Genomic DNA, 17,508 nt, shown 5'->3' on the forward strand with positions numbered 1-17,508 from the left:
GTGCTATCCATCTTCCCACGGATGCGGACCAGATGGCCAGGCCCCTTGGCAGAGAAACAGCCCCACAGCATGATGCTGCCACCACCATGCTTGACTGTAGGGATGGTATTCTTGGGGTCGTATGCAGTGCCATCCAGTCTCCAAACGTCACGTGTGTGGTTGGCACCAAAGATCTCGATCTTGGTCTCATCAGATCATAGAACCTTGAACCAGTCTGTCTCAGAGTCCTCCAAGTGATCATGAGCAAACTGTAGACGAGCCATGACATGACACTTTGAAAGTAAAGGTACCTTACGGGCTCGTCTGGAACGGAGACCATTGCGGTGGAGTACGTTACTTATGGTATTGACTGAAACCAATGTCCCCACTGCCATGAGATCTTCCCGGAGCTCCTTCCTTGTTGTCCTTGGGTTAGCCTTGACTCTTCGGACAAGCCTGGCCTCGGCACGGGAGGACACTTTCAAAGGCTGTCCTGGCCGTGGAAGGCTAACAGTAGTTCCATAAGCCTTCCACTTACGGATGATGCTCCCAACAGTGGAGACAGGTAGGCCCAACTCCTTGGAAAGGGTTTTGTACCCCTTGCCAGCCTTGTGACCCTCCACGATCTTGTCTCTGATGGCCTTGGAATGCTCCTTTGTCTTTCCCATGTTGACCATGTCTGAGTGCTGTTCACAAGTTTGGGGAGGGTCTTAAATAGTCAGAAAAGGCTGGCAAAAGAGATCTTTAATCCATACATGTGAAGCTCATTATTCTTGGTGCCTGAACTACTTCTTAATACTTTAGGGGGACCAAACAGAATTCTTGTGGTTTGAGGGGTTGAATAATAAATGACACTCTGAATTAACTTTTAACGTTTTAAAAAAAAAACTTGCTGCAGTGCATTTCCCACTTCCAGGCTGATCTACAGTACAAATGTCACAATGCCAAGTTAATTCCGCATGTGTCAACCAGCTAAATCTGCAGGGGGTTGAATACTACTTGTAGGCACTGTATATATATATAATGTTATAATAATTATTGTTATATATTATTTTAATAAAAAGGCTGCAGAGGCCATCGCATCCAAAGTCACACAGTCTTGTGTTTTTGATTTATAGGGAGGAGGAGCAGGACTTTTTAGTAAATAAAAAGTGAAAGGAAAGGGCCCGATATAGTTAAATTCCAAAGTGATGGTGTGAGGGTGTGGATCACAAAGGAGAGGAAAATGGACATTAGTATTGGAGGGATAACTTGGAAAATGTAACACAGAAAAGAAGAATGGCTGCTCCTCCACCTCGCCCATTTTAAAATTTGCTGCTTGACATCAAGGTAACATAATTACAATGATGGGAAGACAGCAGAAGTGAGACAGGTCATCAACTTGGGGCTATTCATATTGGGAAAAATATGTCTTTGAAAGATCTCTGTAAAGTCCATTCATATATTTATAGACTGTAATTGGATCATGATCCATTTTTCATATGGGCATCGACTATGTCTAGAGGAGAGAAGGTTTCCTCATTGTCACAGACAGGGATTCTTTACTAGAAGAGCTCAAGCTCCTGAAGCGCCTTGATGCGTTTTTAGAAAAAGTTATTGGTACTTGATTTCTACGTGTGCTGAAGCCCTTAAATTACTTTCAGGACGAGCTATTCTGAAAATACCTCGGAAAACTCTTTTAAAAAAAAGTTTCCTTCCAGCTTCTTCTTGATTTCTGCTCCAAACACTCATTGAAAAACTATGCATGCACATAGCCACTGAGTGGAAACTCTACAAAATTCTGCTGAGTTTCCAAAAACTCAGGAAAAAAGTTTCAATGTGGAAATATCCTAAAATTTCTTGAAAGACTCTTCCTATTTATTTGTGTTGTAAAATCCCTTTACTTTTCTTCATTTCAGTCTTTTGAGCATATTTTTTCTGTTTTAGATTTTGAAAAACTCCAGGTAGGAAAAAAATGTAGGTCACTTTTCTGAAGCTGTTTCTGATGGAATCCACTCCAAACAAAGCACCGACCAATGACAGGGCTGCAAAAAAACAGTTTAGGGAAAAAAAATAACTATTCAGGAAGCGAAAACTCCTCTAAAAACTCCCCCCCCCCCAAAAAAAATAAATTACCATTTCATAAAGTAGTTTTCATCCAAAAAAAACCAACATATTTTTTGGCCACCTCTAGAAAACTCTGTGTAAATTACTTTAAGGGTAAGTTCACTTTACTTTTTTGGGCAAGTTTTAAAAGTTTGTTGTTTTTTTTTACTTTTTCTGAAGCATATTGTTGCAATTTTTCTTCGGGGTTTCCCGTTAAGGTTTTCCGAGCATCTTTTTTTTTCTCCTCTTAGTGTCTTTTGGGGGCGATTTTCTCCTGTTTTTTTGTAAAATCCATGAAGCAATGAAAAAGGCACTAACACATGCAAAACTACACTAAGAGTAATGTGGTTAATTTCAGAGGTAAAACAACAGGATGTTTATTGCTTCATTTCACTGGAATCAGTGATAAAGTTTGCATCTCAGACAACTTCCTTATTCTATGATAAATCTACAGGAGACACACAATAATCCACCATCTGCAATGAGGGGATTCATAAAAACAGGTAAGATCTGTATAAATATAAGATGCTTTCTTAATATAATAATAAGCAAGTGACTGTTCTGCCGTTAGCTACGTATCTTTCCTATTAATTAGACATTGCACATGGTGTTAGTGTAATGATTGGTTACTGGTCACTATTGCTTCTCCTTTTTTGTACTAGTCTAAACCCTTCTAATAATATTTGTAGACAGCCACAAATTATGTGATGATTGCCCGTGTTTGTCAGGAAATCTTCAAATGTTTTGTGGCTGTCTAACAGCCACGAAACATACGGCTGCGGGGACTCGAGCATGTCACTCAAGCACCCACGATACTCAATACATACCCAATCACGCTCGGCAAACTCTAGTAATGAGCACCTGCGCCCATCACTATTCCGCACCATTCTAGCAGCACTATAGATACAGTAACTTACTTTCTCTTGCATTTCACCATCCATTTGTGGCAACCTTACTTAAAATCTGCTTGGATTCAGTTTGACAGTCAGGAGAGCAGGAGCACAAAGACAAAAACCTTCCCCCACTTTCAGTAATCTGTCTCATTGTCTCTGCTGTTAGAGATGGATTAAACTTGACAACAGGCGGTGGACAGCAAGTTATGCACAAAGGAGACGCCTAGTGATTTTTTTCAGGGACTATGCAACAATTTTAAGTAAAGTGATTTGACACATCTAAAGCAATATGTAAACCAATTAAAATTCTTCCAGGGGCAAAAATACAACCGTAGCAGATATAGTGACCGATCCTGGACTCAGTATGTCAGGGAGAGCCCAGCTGCCTCTGTCTCAGTGTGTTCTTGTTCCAGTATGAGTTGAGACAGTCTTGGGGTCGTGCAGCTCAGCACTGGGGAGAATTACATTTATAATGTATATAATGCATTCTGCAAAGCGATGAGCTTCTAGTAATGTAAGATTTGTAAGAGGCTGCACAACAACTATCTACAGTGGTAGCAGAGCATGGGAGGACATGGAGGCTGAAACAACAGTCCTGTTCGGGCTGTATCCGCTAGCTTTCTGCAGCTGGTCATCATCTTTCTCTTTTATGTTCCCCACCCCATTTACATCTCCCTTGGGTAGGGGCAAGTGCAATGCTTGCATGATACCGTGTATGTACAGCATGTGTGTGTGTATATATATATATATATCCATATATATATACAGTGGTGGCCAAAAGTATTGGCACCCCTGCAATTCTGTCAGATAATACTCAGTTTCTTCCTGAAAATGATTGCAATCACAAATTCTTTGGTATTATTATCTTCATTTAATTTGCTTGCAAGGAAAAAACACAAAAGAGAATGAAGCAAAAATGAAATCATTGATCATTTCACACAAAACTCCAAAAATGGGCCAGACAAAAGTATTGGCACCCTCAGCCTAATACTTAGTTGCACAACCTTTAGCCAAAATAACTGCGAACAACCGCTTCCGGTAACCATGAATGAGTTTCTTACAATGCTCTGCTGGAATTGTAGACCATTCTTCTTTGGCAAACTGCTCCAGGTCCCTGATATTTGAAGGGTGCCTTCTCCAAGCTGCCATTTTGAGATCTCTCCACAGGTGTTCTATGGGATTCAGGTCTGGACTCATTGCTTGCCACCTTAGAAGTCTCCAGTGCTTTCTCTCAAACCATTTTATAGTGCTTTTGGAAGTGTGTTTTGGGTCATTGTCCTCCTGGAAGACCCATGACCTCTGAGGGAGACCCAGCTTTCTCACACTGGGCCCTACATTATGCTGCAAAATTTGTTGGTAGTCTTCAGACTTCATAATGCCATGCACACGGTCAAGCAGTCCAGTGCCAGAGGCAGCAAAGCAACTCCAAAACATCAGGGAACCTCCGCCATGTTTGACTGTAGGGACCGTGTTCTTTTCTTTGAATGCCTCTTTTTTTCCCTGTACACTCTATGTTGATGCTTTTTGCCAAAAAGCTCTACTTTTGTCTCATCTGACCAGAGAACATTCTTCCAAAACGTTTTAGGCTCTCTCAGGTAAGTTTTGGCAAACTCCAGCCTGGCTTTTTTATGTCTCGGGGTAAGAAGTGGGGTCTTCCTGGGTATCCTATCATACAGTCCCTTTTCAATTAGACACCGATGGATAGTACGGGATGACACTGTTGTACCCTCGGACTGCAGGGCAGCTTGAACTTGTTTGGATGTTAGTGGAGGTTCTTTAGCCACCATCCGCACAATCTTGCGTTGAAATCTCTCGTCAATTTTTCTTTTCCGTCCACATCTAGGGAGATTAGCCACAGTGCCATGGGCTTTAAACTTCTTGATGACACTGCGCACGGAAGACTCAGGAACATTCAGGTCTCTGGAGATGGACTTGTAGCCTTGAGATTGCTCATGCTTCCTCACAATTTGGTTTCTCAAGTCCTCAGACAGTTCTTTGGTCTTCTTTCTTTTCTCCATGCTCAATGTGGTACACACAAGGACACAGGACAGAGGTTGAGTCAACTTTAATCCATGTTAACTGGCTGCAAGTGTGATTTAGTTATTGCCAACACCTGTTAGGTGCAACAGGTAAGTTACATGTGCTGTTAATTACACGAATTAGAGAAGCATCACATGATTTTTCAAACAGTGCCAATACTTTTGTCCACCCCATTTTTTAGGTTTGGTGTGGAATTGTATCCAATTTGACTTTAGGACAATTATTTTTGTGTTTTTTCATTGAAGACAAATTAAATGAAGATAATAATACCCAAGAATTTGTGATTGCAATCATTTCCAGGAAGAAACTGAGTATTATCTGACAGAATTGCAGGGGTGCCAATACTTTTGGCCACCACTGTATATACAGTACAGACCAAAAGTTTGGACACACCTTCTCATTTAAAGATTTTTGTGTATTTTCATGACTATGAAAATTGTACAGTCACACTGAAGCCATTAAAATTCTGAATTAACACATGTGGAATTATATACTTAACAAAAAAGTGTGAAACAACTGAAAATATGTCTTATATTCTAGATTCTTCAAAGTAGCCACCTTTTGCTTTGATGACTGCTTTGCACACTCTTGGCATTCTCTTGATGAGCTTCAAGAGGTAGTCACCGGAAATGGTCTTCCAACAATCTTGTAGGAGTTCCCAGAGATGATTAGCACTTGTTGGCCTTTTTGCATTCACTCTGCGGTCCAGCTCACCCCAAACCATCTCGAGTGGGTTCAGGTCTGGTGACTGTGGAGGCCAGGTCATCTGGCGTAGCACCCCATAACTATCATTCTTGGTCAAATAGCCCTTACACAGCCTGGAGGTGTGTTTAGGGTCATTGTCCTGTTGAAAAATAAATGATGGTCCAACTAAATGCAAACTGTATTGAATAGCATGCCGTGCAAGATGCTGTGGTAGCCATGCTGGTTCACTATGCCTTCAATTTTGTATAAATCCCCAACAGAGTCACCAGCAAAGCACCCCCACACCATCACACCTCCTCCTCCATGCTTCACGGTGGGAACCAGACATGTAGAGTCCATCCGTTCACCTTTTCTGCGTCGCACAAAGACACGATGGTTGGAACCAAAGGTCTCAAATTTGGACTCATCAGACCAAAGCACAGATTTTCACTGGTCTAATGTCCATTCCTTGTGTTCTTTTACCCAAACAAGTCTCTTCTGCTTGTTGCCTATCCTTAGCAGTGGTTTCCTAGCTGCTATTTTACCATGAAGGCCTGCTGCATAAAGTCTCCTCTTAACAGTTGTTGTAGAGATGTGTCTGCTGCTAGAACTCTGTGTGGCATTGACCTGGTCTCTAATCTGAGCTGCTGTTAACCTGCGATTTCTGAGGCTGGTGACTCGGATAAGCTTATCCTCAGAAGCAGAGGTGACTCTTGGTTTTCCTTTCCTGGGGCGGTCCTCATGTGAGCCAGTTTCTTTGTAGCGCTTGATGGTTTTTGCAACTACACTTGGGGACACTTTCAAAGTTTGCCCAGTTTTTCGCACTGACTGACCTTCATTTCTTAAAGTAATGATGGCCACTCATTTTTCTTTACTTAGTTGCTTTTTTCTTGCCATAATACAAATTCTAACAGTCTATTCAGTAGGACTATCAGCTTTGTATCCACCAGACTTCTGCACAACACAACTGATGGTCCCAACCCTATTTATAAGGCAAGAAATCCCACTTATTAAACCTGACAGGGCACACCTGTGAAGTGAAAACCATTTACGATGACTACCACTTGAAGCTCATCAAGAAAATGCCAAGAGTGTGCAAAGCAGTCATCAAAGCAAAAGGTGGCTACTTTGAAGAACCTAGAATATAAGACATATTTTCAGTTGTTTCACACTTTTTTGTTAAGTATGTAATTCCACATGTGTTAATTCATAGTTTTGATGGCTTCAGTGTGAATGTACAATTTTCATAGTTATGAAAATACACAAAAATCTTTAAATGAAAAGGTGTGTCCAAACTTTTGATCTGTACTTCATATACAGGGATTTCTTGCCTTATAAATGGGGTTGGGACCATTAGTTGTGTTGTGCAGAAGTCTGGTGGATACACAGCTGATAGTCCTACTGAATAGACTGTTAGAATTTGTATTATGGCAAGAAAAAAGCAGCTAAGTAAAGAAAAACTAGTGGCCATCATTATTTTAAGAAATGAAGGTCAGTCAGTCAGAAAAATTGGGCAAACTTTGAAAGTGTCCCCAAGTGCAGTTGCAAAAACCATAAAGCGTTACAAAGAAACTGGCTCACATGAGGACCGCCCCAGGAAAGGAAGACCAAGAGTCACCTCTGCTTCTGAGGATAAGTTTATCCGAGTCACCAGCCTCAGAAATCGCAGGTTAACAGCAGCTCAGATTAGAGACCAGGTCAATGCCACACAGAGTTCTAGCAGCAGACACATCTCTTCAACAACTGTTAAGAGGAGACTTTGTGCAACAGGCTTTCATGGTAAAATAGCTGCTAGGAAATCACTGCTAAGGACAGACAACAAGCCAAAGAGACTTGTTAGGGCTAAAGAACACAAAGAATGGAGATTAGACCAGTGGAAATCTGTGCTTTGGTCTGATGAGTCCAAATTTGAGACCTTTGGTTCCAACCACCGTGTCTTTGTGCGACGCAGAAAAGGTGAACGGATGGACTCTACATGTCTGGTTCCCACCGTGAAGCATGGAGGAGAAGGTGTGATGGTGTGGGGGTGCTTTGCAGGTGACACTGTTAGGGATTTATTCAAAAATGAAGGCATACTGAACCAGCATGGCTACCACAGCATCTTGCAGTGGCATGCTATTCAATCCAGTTTGCGTTTAGTTGGACCATCATTTATTTTTCAACAGGACAATGACCCCAAACACACCTCGAGGCTGTGTAAGAGCTATTTGACCAAGAAGGAGAGTGATGGGGTGCTACGCCAGATGACCTGGCCTCCACAGTCACCAGACCTGAACCCACTCAAGATGGTTTGGGGTGAGCTGGATCGCAGAGTGAAGGTGAAAGGGCCAACAAGTGCTAATCATCTCTGGGAACTCCTTCAAGATTGTTGGAAGACCATTTCCGGTGACTACCTCTTGAAGCTCATCAAGAGAATGCCAAGAGTGTGCAAAGCAGTCATCAAAGCAAAAGGTGGCTACTTTGAAGAACCTAGAATATAAGACATATTTTCAGTTGTTTCACACTTTTTTGTTAAGTATATAATTCCACATGTGCTAATTCATAGTTTTGATGCCTTCAGTGTGAATGTACAATTTTCATAGTCAAGAAAATACAGAAAAATCTTTAAATGAGAAGGTGTGTCCAAACTTTTGGTATGTACTGTAGTATGATACCCCCACATTGAATTCCTCCACACGCTCAGTATGAAGACCCTGCTGTACCCCGTCTTAACTCCACCAGGAAAGTATAATAACCCCAACACAATAGAAACCCAACTGTGACCCCCACACAGCCATCCATACAGTATTATGGGTCTACTATTATTATTATTATTTATACTATATATATTATATATAGTATATATATGTGAGGAGCTGCCCACTTACTAAAGACTATGATAGTTTTCCAGCAACGGACCACCATTTGTGTCAATATTATTATTGTGTATTATTAGTGATTTACTTGGTATGTTTTATATAGTTCTGCTTACTTGTCAGTATATAAGATTCACTTGTAAAATGTCCAGCATTTCACTAATCTCATCTTTTTCTCAGGAGTCCATTGTTTCAACAGCCAATGCTCTCATTAGTTGAGTGTGGATTGAGACACAGTGGAGCCGTCACCACAGGGGGTCTTGCAGGCAGTCTCAGATGCAGGCTTCTAGAAAATTCTTCATTGCTTTTTGGCTTACAGTGAATGCTTGAGGGGGGTGGTGATCATTTCTGACCTGGGAGGGGACTGATCCCAGGGAAAGAAAGGAGAGTCATGTTTTAGAGAGTGGTGTGGGAGGATTGAAGGAAGAGGATGGAGACCGTGGACTTGGAAGGATGGATTGATATACAGTGGTGGCCAAAAGTATTGGCACCCCTGCAATTCTGTCAGATAATACTCAGTTTCTTCCTGAAAATGATTGCATTCACAAATTCTTTGGTATTATTATCTTTATTTAATTTGCTTGCAATGAAAAAAAACAAAAGAGAATGAAGCAAAAATGAAATCATTGATCATTTCACACAAAACTCCAAAAATGAGCCAGACAAGAGTATTAGCACCCTCAGCCTAATACTTGGTTGCACAACCTTTAGCCAAAATAACTGCGAACAACCGCTTCCAGTAACCATCAATGAGTTTCTTACAATGCTCTGCTGGAATTGTAGACCATTCTTCTTTGGTAAACTGCTCCAGGTCCCTGATATTTGAAGGGTGCCTTCTCCAAGCTGCCATTTTGAGATCTCTCCACAGGTGTTCTATGAGATTCAGGTCTGGACTCATTGCTGGCCACGTTAGAAGTCTCCAGTGCTTTCTCTCAAACCATTTTATAGTGCTTTTGGAAGTGTGTTTTGGGTCATTGTCCTGCTGGAAGACCCATGACCTCTGAGGGAGACCCAGCTTTCTCACACTGGGCCCTACATTATCTACATTATGCTGCAAAATTTGTTGGTAGTCTTCAGACTTCATATTGCCATGTACACGGTCAAGCAGTCCAGTGCCAGAGGCAGCAAAGCAACCCCAAAACATCAGGGAACCTCCGCCATGTTTGACTGTAGGGACCGTGTTCTTTTCTTTGAATGCCTCTTTTTTTTCCTGTACACTCTATGTTGATGCTTTTTGCCAAAAAGCTCTACTTTTGTCTCATCTGACCAGAGAACATTCTTCCAAAACGTTTTAGGCTTTCTCAGGTAAGTTTTGGCCAACTCCAGCCTGGCTTTTTTATGTCTCGGGGTAAGAAGTGGGGTCTTCCTGGGTATCCTACCATACAGTCTCTTTTCATTCAGATGCCGACGGATAGTACGGGATGACACTGTTGTACCCTCGGACTGCAGGGCAGCTTGAACTTGTTTGGATGTTAGTCGAGGTTCTTTATCCACCATCCGCACAATCTTGCGTTGAAATCTCTCGTCAATTTTTCTTTTCCATCTACATCTAGGGAGATTAGCTACAGTGCCATGGGCTTTAAACTTCTTGATGACACTGCGCACGGAAGACACAGGAACATTCAGGTCTTTGGAGATGGACTTGTAGCCTTGAGATTGCTCATGCTTCCTCACAATTTGGTTTCTCAAGTCCTCAGACAGTTCTTTGGTCTTCTTTCTTTTCTCCATGCTCAATGTGGTACACACAAGGACACAGGACAGAGGTTGAGTCAACTTTAATCCATGTTAACTGGCTGCAAGTGTGATTTAGTTATTGCCAACGCCTGTTAGGTGCCACAGGTAAGTTACAGGTACTGTTAATTACACGAATTAGAGAAGCATCACATGATTTTTCAAACAGTGCCAATACTTTTGTCCACCTTCTTTTTTAGGTTTGGTGTGGAATTGTATCCAATTTGTCTTTAGGACAATTCTTTTTGTGTTTTTTCATTGAAGACAAATTAAATGAAGATAATATTACCAAAGAATTTGTGATTGCAATCATTTTCAGGAAGAAACTGAGTATTATCTGACAGAATTGCAGGGGTGCCAATACTTTTGACCACCACTGTACATGTTACCATTATGGATTATGTTGTTTGGATTTAAACTGTTAAAAGGACTGCTGCTACTGGACACCTGTGCTTTCATCGTTTTATCTGCCATCTAGAGGATCATGGACTCTGGCTACAGACTATACTGGCTGGAGATACGAAATCTGTGGGCCAATCAAAAGTTGGGAGTAGAGATGAGCGGTGTTCGACTCGAACTGTTCGCCAATCTCAAATTCGAGCTGTTTTGGGCGGTGTTCGAGCCATTCGGCGAACACGAACGATTTGAAAAAAATTCGGCTGTTCGAGGTTATGTTCGATAACTGTTCGTGCACCAAAATCATAACTGGATTTTTTCTCAGTAATGCTGAAAATTAATGTTAATACGCAGTTTGAGTGTACAGCGGAAATAATGAAGATCTCCATTTTTTTTTCTCTTTCCCACATTTACAGTGGGGAGGTGCAATCTGTCAGCCTATCAGCAGCGCACACACGGAGCGAACTGCTTTTTTTTCACACAAGCAAGGGCATGTGTCATTGGCAGTGTATGTCACATGTCCTTGCCCTATAAGACCCAGCCATTTTCCCCGTCGCCACCATTTTCTCACTGCTGCAGCTGTGTGTTAGACGGCACCGCTGTTGCTGTGTGTGCTATACTTTGTTAATTTGAAGCCAATTTTCGCACAAATCTACAGATAGCTTGGGAGTAGGGAATAGTTGTGATTGCAGTCCTTTTAAGGACTAGGTTACAACATTTCCTACGACTTTTATCAGGCAGGTCTGTGCTCTTAAATAGATAGGTTGGGAGTAAAGACTAATTGTAATTGCAGTCCTTTTCATGGCTAGGTTACATCAGTTCCTATCACTTTTATCAGGCAGGTCTGTGCTCTTAAATAGATAGGTTGGGAGTAAAGACTAATTGTAATTGCAGTCCTTTTCAGGGCTAGGTTACATCAGTTCCTATCACTTTTTGCCAGGCAGGTCTGTGCCAGTGCTGTGCAAGTATTTTTCACAGCATTTGGCTAAATCTAACAAAGCAAATCCTTTTTGTCCTCTTGCAGTGTGTGTTAGTCAGTGGAGAAGCCTATCTGTGTTGCAAGCTACACCACCTGTGTATAGAATACAATTTTTTTTACTGCACTTAGTGAAGTAAAACCTTTTGGGCATAGCATCATTCTATTAGTCCATCTATACTAACCTCCATCAGGTTGCAAATTCAATATAATTTTTTTCTGCATCTAGCTCTGAAAAAATATTTCGGCTTGTAGCAGTGTGTGGGACTTGTTCTATTAGTCCATCTACACTAACCTCCAGCAGGTTGCAGATTCAAAATAATTTTTTTCTGCATCTAGCTCTGAAAAAATATTTCGGCTTGTAGCAGTGTGTGGGACTTGTTCTATTAGTCCATCTACACTAACCTCCATCAGGTTGCAAATTCAAAATAATTTTTATCTGCATCTAGCTCTGAAAAAATATTTCGGCTTGTAGCAGTGTGTGGGACTTGTTCTATTAGTCCATCTATACCAACCTCCATCAGGTTGCAAATTCAATATAATTTTTTTCTACATCTAGCTCTGAAAAAATATTTCGGCTTGTAGCAGTGTGTGGGACTTGTTCTATTAGTCCATCTATACTAACCTCCATCAGGTTGCAAATTCAAAATCATTTTTATCTGCATCTAGCTCTGAAAAAATATTTCGGCTTGTAGCAGTGTGTGGGACTTGTTCTATTAGTCCATCTATACTAACCTCCAGCAGGTTGCAAATTCAATATAATTTTTTTCTGCATCTAGCTCTGAAAAATATTTTGGCTTGTAGCAGTGTGTGGGACTTGTTCTATTAGTCCATCTATGCTAACCTCCACCAGGTTGCAAATTCAATATAATTTTTATCTGCATCTAACCCAGCCAATACTTTTGGGCCAATACCACAATTTGGCCACTCAGCTCTGCTCGGTTCCCATCCACTGTTTTTTGTGCAAACAACTCCAGAGTTGTGAATTAGTTAACCACCAAAATGAGTGGAAAAAGGCCTGCTCCTGGTGGAAAGGGGAATAGGCGTGTTGGGAAGGGAAAAAAAGATTGTGTCCGTGGGGTAGGTGTTAAAGCAACAGTAACATCTGCAGAAGAAAGACCATCTTCCAGCCAAACTAAGATGTCTACTTCTTTTAGCGGACAATGTGATAAGATCCCTTTCTTACGGCCACTCCAATCGCTACAAATTCCAGATGAGGCACAAAAACAGCGGGTGCTTCAACGGATATCAAGTGCTCCTTTAAGTGGGCTCTCCTCCACCTCAACTTCAACATCACAAATACTCCAGTCCTCAGAGGTGTCACCCTAATCGCACTTGCTTCCTCACAGCTCCCAAGTCTCCAGCTGCCCGTCTGAGTATGAGGTAGAACAGATGGTTGAGTCTGCAGAGCTGTTTACTCATACTATAGCCTGGGAATCAGAGGTCAGCTCAAGAGCTTCTGTGAATCCAGACGAGGAAATGATCTGCACTGATGCCCAGAATCTTTATGAGTCGGATCCAGGAACAGACGCAGAAGGTTCTGACCATAATATAGACCCTCGCTCCCAAACTGTAACTCCTGTTGGTGGAGACAATGAGGAAGATGATGATGAGACCCAAATACCTGATTGGAGCGACAACTTTAGTTTTTTGTCAGGGCAGGAACAGGTTGGCTCTGAGGATGACGGGTGTGATAACACACAGGGTGATGATGACGAGGTTGGAGATCCCAATTACTGTCAACCCACAGTCAGCCAAGAGATGAGGTCAGCAGAGGAGGTGGAGGAGGATGCTAGTGACGACGAGGTCAGGTTACGCCTTCCTGGACAAAGACGTAGTACTGGAAGCACGTCAACAACTGCATCATCAAACACAACTCTGCCTCTCACCACAAGTCGTGGTGGCTCTTCAGGTCGCATGGTTGCTAAGCTTTGCATAGCCTGGGCATTTTTTCAGATCGATAAAGATGACCCAACTCGTGTTATCTGTAACATTTGTCAGCAAAAGCTAAGTAGAGGACAAAAAATCCATAGTTTGAGTACTTCATGCATGAACCGGCACATGGATATGAAGCATAAGTTGCAGTGGGAAGCTCACTGTGCTACAATGCGGCCTAGCCGGCCGGGCCAACCACCGTCTGCCACATCTTGTGCATCCGCGGCCTCTTCATCCTCTGTCACTGGGGGGACAGCAGTCACACCTGTTTTGGGACGCAGACCTGCCACCTCTTTACCCGCAACAGCCAGCGTGATTGGCAGGTCATCATTTTCTTTGGAGGTGGAAATACCAGCTGGTGTTGAGCGCTGTCCAACATCAATAGCACCACCTTTGGATCAAGGCAACCTAACATGTCCGCCTGCATCCTCCTCACAGACCGTCAGTTTGCCGGCGACACCCTTCTCAACCCCGTCTAAGCACAACAGCCAGCCCTCGGTCCTTCAGATGTGGACAAGTAAAAGACCATTTCCTCCTAGCCATGACAAAGCTAAGAGGTTGAATTTCACCATCTGCAAGCTCTTGGCTACAGAAATGCTTCCTTTCCGCCTTGTGGACACAGAGGATTTTCGAGACCTTATGTCCGTCGCAGTGCCCCAGTACCAGATGCCCAGTTGGCACTACTTCTCAAAGAAAGGTGTGCCTGCGCTCCACCAGCATGTCGCACACAACATCACCGCTTCTTTGAGAAACTCTGTGTGTGACAGGGTGAATTTCACCACAGACACTTGGACGAGTAGGCATGGACAGGGGCGTTACATGTCGCTGACTGGGCACTGGGTAACTATGGTGACAGCAGGACAAGGGGCTGCTGTCCAAGTCTTGCCGTCCCCACGAGTTGTGCGTCAATCCTCTTTATCTCAAAGTTCCTCCACTGCTTCTGTCTCCTCAACCTCCTCTCGGTCCTCCACCTGCACCCAAAGCCTGTCTGGTCATGCCACAAGCTTTCTAACTGCGCAGAAGGGATCCTGCACACCTCCTTACTATGCTGGCAGCAGGGCTCAACGTCATCAGGCGGTTTTTACTTTGAAATGTCTGGGAAATGTGAGTCACACAGCTGAGGAGTTGTGGTCAGCTCTGGAGAACCAGTTTCATGAATGGTTGTCTCCACTGGACCTGAAACCAGGGAAGGCCGTGTGTGACAATGCTGCAAACCTCGGTGCGGCCCTTCGCCGGGCAATGTCACACACGTGCCTTGTATGGCTTACGTGTTGAACCTGGATGTCCAGCAATTTTTAGCCCACTATCCCGGACTAGATGGCCTTCTGCAGTGGGCACGGTCGCTGTGTACTCACTTCCACCATTTGCATCCAGCAGCTCAGCGACTTACATCTCTACAGAAGTCGTTGGGCCTGCCACTTCACCGGCTAAAATGCGATGTGCCTACCAGGTGGAATTCAACTCTGCACATGTTGCAGCGACTGTGGCAGCACCGACAAGCCCTGGTTTAATACGTTGTGACGTATAGCCTGGGCCAACGAGATCCAGAGGAGGGGCAAATCACGCTGGAGGAGTGGTCTCAGATCAGGGACCTATGCACCCTTCTGCACAGTTTTGAAATGGCGACGAAGATGTTTAGTGCTGACGATGCCATTATCAGCATGACTATTCCGGTGATTTACATGCTGGAGCACATGTTAAACAGAATTCGGAGTCAGGTGGTGGCACAAGAGGAGGTGGAGGAAGTAGAGGAGGAGGAGTTGTATGCGGAAGGGCTAACATCTGCAAGGTCCAGACAGTCAGCAGCACCAAGGCGGCAGTCATGTGAAGGTGGGGGAGATGGTTTTACCAGGGCGCATGGTAGCAGCCAAACTAGTGAGGAAGGTGCAGGAGCCCAGGAAGAAGTGGAGGACGAACTGATGGAGGACTCATCAGATGAGGGAGACCTTGATCACATTTCTGTTGTGCGAGGTTGGGGGGAGAGGGCAGAGGAAGGAAGCATGATTGTTACCTCGCCACCAACACAACAGGGACTTGGTGCTCCTGGATGCGCAAGACACATGAGTGCCTTTTTGCTGCACTACCTGCAACATGACCCTCGAATTGTGAGAATTAGAAATAATCCTGACTACTGGGTTGCCACACTGTTAGATCCCCGGTACAAAAGTAAATTTGCAGAAATTATTCCTGCCATAGAAAGAGATGCACGCATGCAGGAGTATCAGCAGAGACTGTTGCAGAATCTTACATGTGCTTTTCCCCAAAACACTAGTGGTGCACATAGTGAATCTCACAGTTCCAATTTGCCAACCGTGGGACCGTCGAGTGTTCAGCACTCAAAACGTAACAGAAACACAGTATCTGCTGGTAACATCAATTTTGCGGAATCATTTCACCACTTTTTTAGCCCATCCTTTGCAAGGCCACAGGAGACAAGAAGTCTGACACATAGTCAACGCCTAGAGACGATGGTACAGGAGTATCTCCAAGTAAACATTGAAGCCATGACTGTGTCACTGGTCCCTTGCTCTTTTTGGGCTTCCAATCGGGATAAATGTCCGGAGCTCGCCACTTACGCCTTGGAGATCTTGTCATGCCCCGCAGCCAGCGTTCTGTGTGAACGTGTGTTCAGCGCTGCTGGTGGTGTGCTGACAGATAAGCCCACACGGCTCTCCACTGATAATGTAGACTGACTCACGTTCATAAAGATGAACAAATCATGGATCCGAAATGACTTTTCTACCCCTGTGTCATCCTGGGGAGAGTAAAAGCTTGATGACTTGTTAAAATCACCTCATCAACCATTTTAAGCTTTCAAATTACTAATCATGTTTATCTGTATCTTGGCTGGAAAATAATTTGGGCCTTGTAGCAGTATGCAGTACTGATTCTATTAGGCCATCTATACAAAACTCCAACAGATTTTAAATTACTAATCATGGTTATCTGTATCTTGGCTGGAAAATAATTTGGGCCTAGTAGCAGTGTGCAGTACTGATTCTATTAGGCCATCTATACTAAGCTCCACAAGCTTTCAAATTAATAATAATTTTTAGCTGCATCTAGCCCGGAAAATAATTTTGGGGCTCCTAGATGCGCAAGACACATGAGTGCCTTCTTGCTGCACTACCTGCAACATGACCCTCAGATTGTAAAGTAATCCTGACTACTGAGTTGCCACACTCTTAGATCCCCCACACTCTTCGATCAACCTTTTCATTTTAATAAAGAACAAAAAAATGGTCATTTTTTAAATTATAAGCATTAGCAGGTTATTAGAAACTGAAATCAAACAGTTTTCAACTCAAAACTTTATTCTAGGTGATGTTAAATTTGACTCTCTCGTCCATTGAATTTGTCAGGTTTTGGATGGTTTCTGCTTCAATTGTTTTGCATGAGGACAGAATACCCTCCCAGAGCTGTTGCTTAGATGTGAACTGCCTCCCGCCATCATAGACACTCCTTTTGATGATGCTCGAGAGGTTCTGAATGGGGTTGAGGTCAGGGGAGCAGGGGGGGGGGCACACCATAAGTTTGTCCCCTTTTATGCCCATATCAGCCAGAGATGCAGATGTGTTATGTGCAGCATGAGACAATGCATTATCATGCATGAAAATGATCTTGCTGCGGAATATACGGAATATACGGCTCTTCTTCTTGAACCATGGCAGGAAGTGCTGTTTGAGAAACCCCACATACATTATGGAGTTCATCTTTACCCCTTCAGGGATCCTAAAGGGGCCGACAATCTCTCTCCCCATGATTCCAGCCCAAAACATTACTCCACCTCCTCCTTGTTGGCGCTGTAGCCGTGTTTGCGTGGGGTGTCCATCAACCAGCCATCCTCCGCTCCATCCATCTGGACCATCGAGCATTGCACGGCACTCATCGGTGAACAAAACAGTTTTGAAGTCAGTCTTCATGCATTGTTTGG

The 17,508-nt window shown here is 43.3% G+C and overlaps 1 protein-coding gene across 2 annotated transcripts in view; it reads left to right on the top strand.

Moving 5' to 3' along the window:
• Positions 1–2,453: 2,453 nt before the first annotated feature.
• Positions 2,454–17,508, top strand: part of LOC141173078 (cell adhesion molecule CEACAM10-like) — a 196,445-nt gene continuing 181,390 nt past the window's right edge. For both annotated transcript variants that reach the window (XM_073657722.1, XM_073657723.1), the window contains exon 1: positions 2,454–2,567. In XM_073657722.1, coding sequence (XP_073513823.1) covers positions 2,504–2,567 — 64 coding nt within the window. In that variant the 5' untranslated portion in view covers positions 2,454–2,503. The remainder of the gene's footprint in view (positions 2,568–17,508) is intronic.

Source organism: Phyllobates terribilis, unplaced genomic scaffold, assembly GCF_046119375.1.
Source record: "Phyllobates terribilis strain yellow unplaced genomic scaffold, ASM4611937v1 Scaffold_12__6_contigs__length_324123572, whole genome shotgun sequence".
NCBI lineage: Eukaryota > Metazoa > Chordata > Amphibia > Anura > Dendrobatidae > Phyllobates > Phyllobates terribilis.